At 38.4% G+C, this 11,280-nt stretch overlaps 1 protein-coding gene across 1 annotated transcript in view; it reads right to left on the bottom strand.

Moving 5' to 3' along the window:
• DCHS2 (dachsous cadherin-related 2) overlaps positions 1 to 11,280 on the bottom strand; it is a 239,355-nt gene that overhangs the window by 54,854 nt on the left and 173,221 nt on the right. Inside the window, exon 11 of the mRNA XM_023513453.1 lies at positions 9,252 to 9,491. Coding sequence (XP_023369221.1) covers positions 9,252 to 9,491 — 240 coding nt within the window. The remainder of the gene's footprint in view (positions 1 to 9,251; positions 9,492 to 11,280) is intronic.

Consider the following 11,280-nt stretch of genomic DNA (forward strand, 5'->3'; position numbering starts at 1 on the left):
TTTTCAAGTACCCTCTCTGGGAATTTTTATGTCAGTTCTACTCTTTCTCTTAATTTTTTTTCCATTAAATTATATTCTTTTCTAGCTATAAAAATTAAGTTTTCTTCTCTTTATGCCAAATTTCTTTGAAAAATACTATCCAATCTTTCCAAACCACTGCCACTCCCACATACTCTTTCTACAGTAATCTGGTCTGGTTATAAAATCTACTGGTCACTTCTGATTCTTACCGATTCTTTTCTGTTAAAAAAAAAAAAAGCAGACAAAAAGAAAGAAGGGAATAAAAGAAAGGAGGGAGGGAGAGAAGAAGAGAGGGGAAGAGGAGTAAAAGGATAAAAGAAAAAGAATACTTTTTTTTCTTTTGCAGAGACAAAAATCTCACTACATTACCATTAGTAGAGTGCAGTGGCATCACAGCTCACAGCAACCTCCAGCTCCTGGGCTTAGGCAATTCTCTTGCCTCAGCCTCCTGAGTAGCTGGGACTACAGGCACCTGCCATAATGCCCAGCTATTTTTTTTTTTTTGCCCAACTTTTTTTTGTTGCAGTTTGGCAGGGGGTAGGTTTGAACCCACCACCCTCAGTATATAGGGCCAGCATTCTACCCACTGAGCCACAGGTGCCACCCAGTATAAGAATACTTTTATTTTTGGTCTTTCTATGACATTTTTTTCCTGCTTCTTGGACTGGAGTATACTGACAACTGGTATGCCAGTTACATGTCACTGTCGCCTCATGTAAACTTTAAACATGTCTTCAGTTTGCACCTGTATGCAGATAACACCCATGTATCTGCATTGAGCTCCAGTTATCTAGTTGTGTCATTCATTCATTCGCAAGTAATTCATTCATGTGTTCATCTGTGCAATGTACATGTACTGAGTGTCAAGTACTGGAAAGTTATCACAAAATAATTATTTGGTCCTCAAAATTTCCCTCTACTGGGGGAAGTAATTAAATCAATGCCTTATAGAAAGTGTAACAGATTTTACGAAATCACTGGAATCAGTGTGTTAGTTTTAATTTATTTTTTATTCTTTCTATACACGTATATATACAGGGTGGCCGTACATTTACATGTAATTTAAAATGCTGTGCAATTTGAAATTGCACACGAACTTTATGACCACCTTGTATTTTCAGAATATTATGAGGGTACAAATATTTTGGTTTCTTGAAATGGAATCTACTTCTGAGGAAAGATGCTGTAAACACTGTTGAAGTGGCATAGGATTTAAATATTATATAAATTTAGTTGATAAAGCATGGAAGGGTTTGAGAGAATGGGCTTCAATCTTGAAAGAAGTTCTATGAAGGGTAATTTTACTATCAAACAACATGACGTGCTGCAGAGAAGTCTTTCACGAAAGGAAGAGTCAGTCAACATGGCAAACTCTACTGTTGTTTTATATTTTTAGAAATTGCCACAGTCACCCCAACCTTTAGCAACCACTGCCTGATCCATCAATAGCCATTAACATCAAAGCAAGACCCTCCACCAGAAAATAGATTATGACTTGATGAAGGTTCAAATGCTTGTTAGCATTTTTTAGCAATAAATTATTTTGAACTTAAAAAAAACCCCAATATATGAAATCATTGAGGAAGTGGATCAGGGAAGACTTATCTCAGGGAGTTTGTTCATTAATGATCCCATTCAATAAAGATAGAGAAGCTGATACCAGGTGCCGAACTACTGTGCCAGGTGCCAGCAAAGAGACAAATTCTCTATCCTCACAGTGCTTAGAGTGTAGTGCTGGGTACAGATGAGCAAGCTGGCAAGTATGATTCCACACAGTAACACGTGACTGGCTAAGGTGAGCTGCCTTCTGTGCAACCTGAGACCCTAAAGTTTAATAAAGATAAACAGGTAAGTAAGAAAAACTCATGTTTGAATGCGTTCAAAATAAAATCCAATACCTCATCACAGAAGACCAAGTCCCATATGAAGTGGGCTCTGCTTCTCCCCAGGGACACACTCAAATAGTAGATTCTTGGCCCCCTGGCTTCCCACCTGTCCTCTGAGTACAATAAGTTTCTTTCTGCTGAGGTCCCTGCCATTTCCGTTCCTTCTCTTTCCTCCCTACAACCCTCTTTACGTGGGTACTAATTATTAAACCACCCTGTCTCACATCTGAATCCCTCCTCCTGTACCCTGCTCTGGCCAGAGGGGCCAGGGACCCGTAAACTACTCTTCTCATTACCAGTTGACTTCCTGAGAGGGCCTGCCACAAAGGAACAGATAGAGATTGAAAGTCAGAAAGCGAAAAAAGGGGACCTCTTTCTCCCCAGTGTCTTACTGTCCCTCTTGGCAAAGGACAGTGCTATTCAGTCTCTTTTGGCACTCGCAGGACCAGGCTCTGTGGGGCCTCTTCTCTCATTTTTTTTTCCCTGGGTTTGATAATTCAAACCTCTGCTTCCTTTTTTCCTAGTAACAGGCATGGTAGCTGCTTCTCTGAGGTATTTTTTTGGGTCCCCCAGTATTCCATTTTTGTTTACTCAGCCATCCAACACCTATATTGTAGCCTCTAGCCTTCCTGAGTATGACTGATACCACACTGGGCACCAGGAGTGGGTCTCATGTAACAGGCATTCTGGCATCAGTGTGGTAATATCTTCGGCCTGGAGAGCAGTGATAAGTTCCTTGCCCATGGAAAATGCAGTACTAGTAATTCAACATTTGGGGAGATATCATGATTAAGTAAATTATCAATGGTATGTGGTTGTGAGGAAGTGACCACTAAAGGATTTGAATTCCTAAGAGAGTCAAACAGTGCTGACTTGGGTCATGCGATAGTGAGAAGGAATACGATGTGGATGAGCCTTCGCAATGTGCTAGGAACTTACAGAAAGAAAATTACAAGCTCAGGCTTTAAACTTAGTTATCCCACTGGAAACTTCTATGGAAGCCTTAACATAATCTCCCTCAAGATTAGACCCAAACTGAGTGGCAGATAAAACAAGTACCTTGCAAGGAAATTCTATTTACGTGATTACCCATATTCAAAGTTAGATTCTAACATGTTGTGGTTGGCCAAGTGTTAATCAGACTCAGTTTGAGAGAGCTTATAATTTCAAAAGAACAGCAAAATTTTTCTAATTTATATTGGCATAAATCTTGGAAATAGGTGTGGAAATCATTTCTAAGGATATGAGACCCAGGAAGATAAAATATGACATTGGTTTAGGATGGATTTACTGATGTACAATGTCTAATAGAGATTGGAATTTAGTGTGTTAGTGCCTAGAATTGTGTCTCTTGACAGTTTCTGTGGTTGGATTCAATGGTGACCACCAGATATTTTCTTCCGTACAGTCCAATAAAGAATCCAAAGCTCAAGGAAATAGGAATATTGGGATGGACTTAACCATGTATGACATTGTCACCATCCTCCCCTCTCTGTATTTCCCTGGAGTTCAGAAGACACTACCCCTTCATAAGGAAACTGGGAAAGATACTAATTAGAGGCCACCAGCTTCCTTAGAAGCTCCATGGGAGGTGCTCTTTCTAGGTTGATGATGTGCCCCTAGTCTGGGGACCACCTTTGAGAACCAACACTCCATATCAGCTTGTACGGACTAACAGACGTCATTTGCTTTCACCCAGCAAGAACAACAGTACATCTTTACACAAACTGTTCCACTGTTATCCATCAGTTACTGAGCAGAGGTATGGATTAGCTTGGCATCCAACAGAACATGACATCCACTACTTTAAGTCAAGATAACTGGATATGATGAACAGAAAGTAGCAAGTAACTTAATGTCTTAGTTGGACACATATGTGTTGGACCAGAGATTGGCAGAAATGCAGCCCAGTGCCCAAGTCTGGTCTGGTTCATTCCCTGTTTTTATAGTCTCACTGAAACAACAGCTACACTCATTTCTTTATGTGTCATCTATGACTTTTCTGTCTTGCTACAATGTCAGAGTTAAGCAAAAGAGACCGAGTGTCCTGCAAAGCCTAAAATATTTACTATTTAAATTTATAGGAAAAGTTTTGCAGAACCCTATCCTAAAGGGGAGGAAAGGGATAGCAGTTGAAGATAGAGAGGAAAGTTGGCTGTGGAGCTAAAAGAGCTAAAACCTGTCCCCCTACTACCAAATGATAGGGGATTAATAATGAATTCTGGTTGGGGGGGTGTGTTATTTTCAGATTAACTTTTTAGGAAGATCGTTTTTCATGAAATTCCTCAACTGCACAATGCCCACACACCCAGGCATTTCTAAAACAAAATTAGGAACGTGCCTGGTTGATTGAACGAAAGAATAAATAAATGAATGAATTTCCAAAGAGCAAGGGCAGTTTGAGGCAGTTTATATCTTATGTCACACAAGCTTTAGGTTCTCAGACTTTGTAGTCAAAAATGTCTGTCTATTGAGTTTTTATGTCATATATTGTACTGTCCTAAGGACCTGAAATAAAAACACATGAAATGTCCTGGATCTAGACGTCTAAAGCTTAGAAAGAAAGCAGACAGGCAAATAATTATACAACTATAATGGTATGGATTAAGTGTTATAAGAAACACCTAAGTTTTAACAGTGATTGTCTCTATATGAGTGAGGCTATGATTGGTTCTTATTCTTTTCTGTCAATTTTGGTAACTCTCTTCAAATGAATTTGTAGTAGGAATTAATACACAGAAAATTTCTATAGACAGGGCCAACCAGATATCTACAAAAGACAAGCAGAATGATACTAAGGAATTAGAAGCCTTCCAGCCTAAACAGCTGTGGCGTCCATTACCTTGCCATTGTGACTTTTCTGTGGCAAACTTCCCATGGCCTCTGACTTGGAAATTTGACTTTGGAAATGCCCAGTGCTCCAGCCACCTCTGGCCCCTCTCTTAGGACTTTGGCTAAATTTGAGGCACCAAGTCAGGAAGATTGACTTGGGCCTGAATCCTATGGATCTCCGTATACACTCCTGAATTGACTGGCATGAATCTAAAACTGCGGGCAAATAACACTGGTGAAAGAAGGAGGGAGCATTTCAGTGAATGACTGCTAATAGCATGCATGAGGAACAGCGGGCGGGTACTTTTCCTGAGTAGATGGTACTGGGGAAGTAGTCTACATTGAAATTGATTTTAAAGAACTGAATAGCCAGCTAGCATGCCTACTGGAATGCAAAATTATTATAGTAAAATGCTATCCATTCAGACACTATAGCATCCATATTCTTTATTCTTTGATATATGAACAAATAACTCTCCTTCTAAAGGATATACAGAATGGTACCTTATAACTTCACAAGAAGATAAACCTATCAGCCTCATAGGAGTATTCCAAAGACTACAACCATGAATCCCCTTTTCCCATATTTCATTGATTCTAAGACATTGATTCTAGATGCATCTCACACTTAATGGTGCCTTGGATTTGGTAAAATACTGTGTTTTTCCCTGGCTCAAGTGTCGACCTGGAGGTGCGGTTGGACATCCAGTTCAGTAGAAGGGATTCCAGAAAATTAGGTGCAGAGTTTATTCAAGATGACCCCAGTTAGCAAGTACATTTTTAGGGAATAGAGATTACATTACAAACTAATCTATGTTTCTGTATGGCCCCGTACGGCAATGTTAAATTACTCTGTGTTTAACACCAATGAGCAAATGTATCAGCCAGAAGGGCGCGGCCTTTCCTCCTGGGAGTGGGGCAGGGGCTAGCAGGGGTAGATCTTTTTTCGCTAACAATAGAGCTCTTGTTGGTGGCACCAAATGCTGTAGCAGTTTTAATACCTTAGTTAAAATCTGGTAGTTGTTTTTTCCTTTTAATATAAGAAGAAACTCCTGTTAGAACTAGTGTGAGTCATACACCATAAACATTCAGTCCTCAAATCCCTCGGGCTTTTGAATGCCAAACAACACTGTACACTTACATTTTTAAAACTGCACTGTAGAATACCAGAAAACATATGTTAAGCTCGCTAGTATTAGGTAATGCCACAGTATTTTTTAAAAATACATACTATTAAGTAAACCATTCATAAATTCCAACATGATGTTAAAATCTTGACTATGTCATTTAATTCTCATGCATAATCCTATTTCATTGTTTTAACCCAACAAATAAAAAAGAAAATAAAAGACTGAGTAAAAATATATTCAAAAGCACATGCACACACACAAATATTCACATCCACTTATAGAACCACGTAACAGATCTGGCCTCATTAAAAACACTGAGTTTCCAGTAAATCAAATTATCTCTAAAACATATAAGGGTATATGAGGCTCATGAAGAGGTTAATGCATTCAAACATCCATTAATGCAAAGCCAACAAAATAAGAATTCTGCATCTAAATTCTTAGCAAACTATGAGCTCTAGAATAATAAACTTTCAATTCAATTATAATGAACAGGTTGTAAACTACTCATTCTTAAAAAAAAAATAACACGAACACTGGGCAACTTGACAGTAGAAACCAGAAGAGCATATTTATGGTAATCCTCTTTAGTTGATAGGCACAAAATTTAAGAGAAAATTTTTTTCTCCCCTTTCAAATATAAAAGCAAAAGAAATGCTTTCAACAGAGTCCATTACCAAACAGAAATTTTGTAAAATACAGTAAGGTCACCAGGAAAAGCATTTTATGTACCTCAGTGATTGCTAAATCATAAAACATCGGCAATAGCTTCCATATATGTTTGTATATTCTGGTTTTTGTGTTGCCCAGAGCCCTGGGCCCAGGACTCCTCTATTTACAACAGAAAGCATGCTAACAGAACTTTACCGAACTGAAATGACTGTGAAACACAACGCTCATGTATGTTCTTCACTGTTTCTGACACCCTAAAAATGAACACTGCAAGTAATGTGCTAAATAGATTCTCTAAGCACAGACTGGAACAAAGAATCTGTAGCGTGCTCCGGTTTGGTGTCATGGAGCTTTGAAAGAAATCTCTTTGATCACACTGCCCCACTCTGGTAGAAAAGGGAAAGATTAGGTTTGCCCTTGAAAAGAAAGTGTAGCATCACACACAAATTCATGTAAAGTATATCTCATTAAAAGGTGACGGTTTCCAAAAGACAGAGCATTCAAATGGTCTATACTTTAGTTTAAAAGCTCAAGTAAATGTCTCTTTTTTGTCTCCTTGATTGACAATCAGTTAATCTTTATAGAAAAATCTATTACAATTCAAGTTACTGAGCCTTAATGCCAAAATAGCCATAGTGATACTAAAAAGCAAGTTTAAGAAATTTATAAAGTCCTAGCCACTGTAACTGTTCACTCCAAAGCTACATCTGGACATAGTGGTTGATATTAATGATGACACTGATAACAGCAATGATGGTGTCAACAGATAAACCATTTACTGTGCCAGACACTGGTCTATGCTCTTTGCATATAATAACTCATTCATACTCCTAACAAAACTACAAATTAGGCACTATTATAATCTCCAATTTACAGACAAACAGAGAAACACAGATTACTAGCTTGTTCAAAGTTACACGCACAGCTTTTGCTCTTTCCCATCTTGCAAGATGGTGGGTGAAAAAGTTGAGAAGCCAGTTTTTAAAGAGAAGAAACTCGTTAATACAGAGAAGAAACCAGGAGGCTGAGGCAAGAGAATCACCTCAGCCCAGGAGTTGGAGGTTGCTGTGAGCTGTAACGGCATGGCACTCTACCGGGGATGATAAAGTGAGACAGTCTGTCTCAAAGAAAAAACAAATACAGAGAAGAAACCTTAGGCCAAGAAGGGGAAGCCCCAGTGCAGCTGAAATACTGTTCTCATCAGAGGAATAGGCAGCTACTCCCCATCTGCTGTGTATTCCAGAAAGGCGAGAAAACACAGTGGGTTTCAAATCCAAGACTGAAAAGGAAAAGAAGGAGGCAAAGATCCTTGCCACCGTTACCAAACCAGCTGGTGGGGGTGGGGGGGACAAGACTGGTGGTACTTGGTGGTTAGACTTCGCAAAATGCCTCAGTATTATCCTACTGAAGATGTACCTCGAAATCTGCTGAGCCATGGCAAAAACCCTGTAGTCGGCAAGGAGAAAACTGCGATCTGGCATCACACCTGGGACCATTCCAATCCTCATACCTGGGACCATTCTAATCAGCACACCTGGGACCATTCCAATCCTCACACCTGGGACCTTTGTAATCAGCACACCTGGGACCATTCTATTCATCCTCACTGGGCACCACAGAGGCAAGAGAGTGGTTTACCTAAAGCAACTGGGCAGTGGCTTGCTACTTGTGACTGGACCTCTGTCCCTCAACCAAGTTCCTCTATGAAGGACACACCAGAAATGTGTCACTACCACCACCACGAAAATTGACATTAATGTTAAAATCCCGAAGCATCTTACTGATGATTAGTTCAAGAAGCAGCAGCTCTGGAAGCCCAGACACCAGCAACGTGAGATCTTCACCCCCCAAAAGAGAGATACAAGATGACAGAACAGCGCAAAGTTGATCACAAAGCTGTGGCCTCGCAAATTTTACCGAAAATCAAGGCTGTTCCTCAGCTCCAGGGCTACGTGTGGTATGTGTTTGCCCTGACAAATGGAGTTTGCCTTCATAAATTGGTGTTTTAAGTTTCTTAAAAGAACCTAACTAAATGGCTGATAGGTTTTGTTTGTGGCGCTTTTAAAAAAAAAGTTACACAGCTTTGTGAGTGGTAGTTTGATGGCTCACACCCAGGCAGTCTGATGCTAGCTCCACAGCTATTCCACTATGCTACACAGAGAGGAAATAAAGAGCCATTCATCTTTTTGTAATCAATGTATCAAATTATGATAGAACTTACATAGTCGACCACCTCCCCACATTGACCACCTTCTTAAGTTGACTTAATTTTCATAAACCAGACATGCACCACATGTACATATCAGCAGTAGGCCTAGTTCCTTATGTTGACCACCTCCATATAATGACCATTTTGTTACATACAGTCCCTTACACAGGTTCCACTGTATTACACTCTGAAAAAAATGTGAGGCTTCGTCTATACTTTTGTATGTTATCAAGATTAAATCAATCGTGTGTTAATTAGGTATGTATCACTCTAGTAATAACAAAGATCAATATACAGCAAATACTATATAATGTGATATATACATTACCTTTGCATATGTAGTGTTTTTATGTGTATGTGGATGGAAGAAGTAGTAGAAGTCTGAGATTACTAGCAATCGTTCATTTTTTCTGGGCCATAACTACTTTAAATACATCACTTATAATCTTAGAGTGAGTTATTTTTATCATTAAATACCTAGTTTCTGTATGAGTAAATTACCTGAATCTTTGTCCACAGCTTCAACCCTTGTGACAAACTCCCCTGGATTTCGGTTTTCTTTAACTGAAACTTCATACAGGTGCTGCCTAAATACGGGTACCTCGTCATTGACATCGAGCACAGTGATCGTCAGAGTCTGGGACGCAGAAAGTGCTGGTACGCCACCATCCAGCGCCAGAAGCGTCAGAACGTGCTGAGTTTTTATTTCATAATCCAAAGGACAAGCTGTAGTCAGTAAGCCTGTGTTGAAAGAGAAGAAGAGCAATATCGAATAGATATCCTTTAAAGAAGTTGTGCTTGGGCGGCACCTGTGGCTCAGAGGAGTAGGGAACTGGTCCCATATGCTGGAGGTGGTGGGTTCTAAACCCAGCCTGGGCCAAAAACTGCAAAAAAGAAGAAAAAAATGAAGTTGTGCTTATTCCACCTATGTTTAACTTCTCTAACTTGATAAAAATTCAGAAGTTTTAATTGCTAAAGAATGGACTTGTGTTAAACAAACTTTAAATGTATATATTATCTAGAACAAAAAGCAAACATGTTTAGTTAGAAAAGTCATCCCAATTTAATCTAGAAGAATATGTGACAATTTAAAAATAATCTATCATATCCCTTATCTACTGAGAGGACTACATCAAAATCATTTCTCTATGCAATAACTTCTTTCATTTAAAAACATGTCTAGGATACTAACAACATACATCTTTATGACATAAAACATGTCATATGTAAAAGTAACTAAGTTTCAAAATTGTGAGTTTAGGCTACAATACTATGTTTAAGACATTTGATTTTCATTAAAGAATTATAGTCTCTTTGTACTCACTCTCAGTTTTTTAACAAAAAAGAGCAAAGATGTTATAACTCAGATGATAACCTTCCTGAGTAAAACATATCTCTATCCCCCTGCCATTGAGGCACATAACTCATATAATGAAATTATAATAAAGATCTGCACACAGCCATTGTATGATTCCAATTGTCACATTTTTCTTCTAGGATTGCTCTTTGCTTCTCTCATCCTGTAATAACTTTTCTTGAAATAATTAAAGACGTTTACTGAATCAGATTTTATAGCATAGTTTTAAAACGATTACTCATCACTTCATATTTCACAGCCATAAGTCACTGAAAACTCACTATGTCCTTCTTTATAAGAAATATGAGCCTGGTGAGAGGCAAACTATCCCATCTCATATGAATGCATTTGGCAATCATCATTTAATGTCTTTGAAAAATATCTCAACTGAAATAGTCACTGCAATTGCTCCAAAGACTCTTGATACCCATATTAATAGGAAACAATTTTAATTTTAATTCATCTTTTTTAATGATCTGAAGTAGACCTTCTGTAGTCATCTTGGAAAATATTTTAAGTATTATTGAAACAGGTCCTTGGAGAGCCTCAGCTCTAAAAGATATCAGCAGCCTGTGTCTGGACTATCTCTCTGTCAGTTGGGCATTTAGGTGGTGTCCATGCATGCCTGAGAATGAAACCATATGTACAGGATTTAATAAATATTTTGATGGATTTTCCAACAAAATACAGCCATACTATCATCATGACTTCCAAATCCTCCACATTCGGTTCCATTCCAAATAATGTTCTTACTAACAGTTGGGTCAAAGGGTAGATAGCTGAGTTTTTTTTTCTAAGGCTCATATAGAAATGACTTCATTTTTTTAGAGCCTGAGATGATAGTTCATTAATTCTTCAATATCCCCTGGAAATCAAGTAGAGGGAAGTTCATTTCCAAATTCACAAGACTGAAACTTTATACATGTACTCTTCCATCAAACTTTGTAAAACTTACAGTCAATACTATATGGCAATATGGATAGCAAGACAAGTGCAGTGACAAAAAGTGACATTTCTGCAGTGTACCTGAGTGCAAATAAATTCTTCTATTAAAAAAAAATGTTAGAATTGATGTGAAAAGCAAAGGTAGTATGTACAAATGAATTCAATCATTAAAAATACATATTGGCTGGGTGCCCATAGATCAGTGATTAGGGCACCAGCCACATACAC

Source organism: Otolemur garnettii, unplaced genomic scaffold (assembly GCF_000181295.1).
Source record: "Otolemur garnettii isolate 467f Iridium unplaced genomic scaffold, OtoGar3 scaffold00041, whole genome shotgun sequence".
Taxonomy (NCBI): domain Eukaryota; kingdom Metazoa; phylum Chordata; class Mammalia; order Primates; family Galagidae; genus Otolemur; species Otolemur garnettii.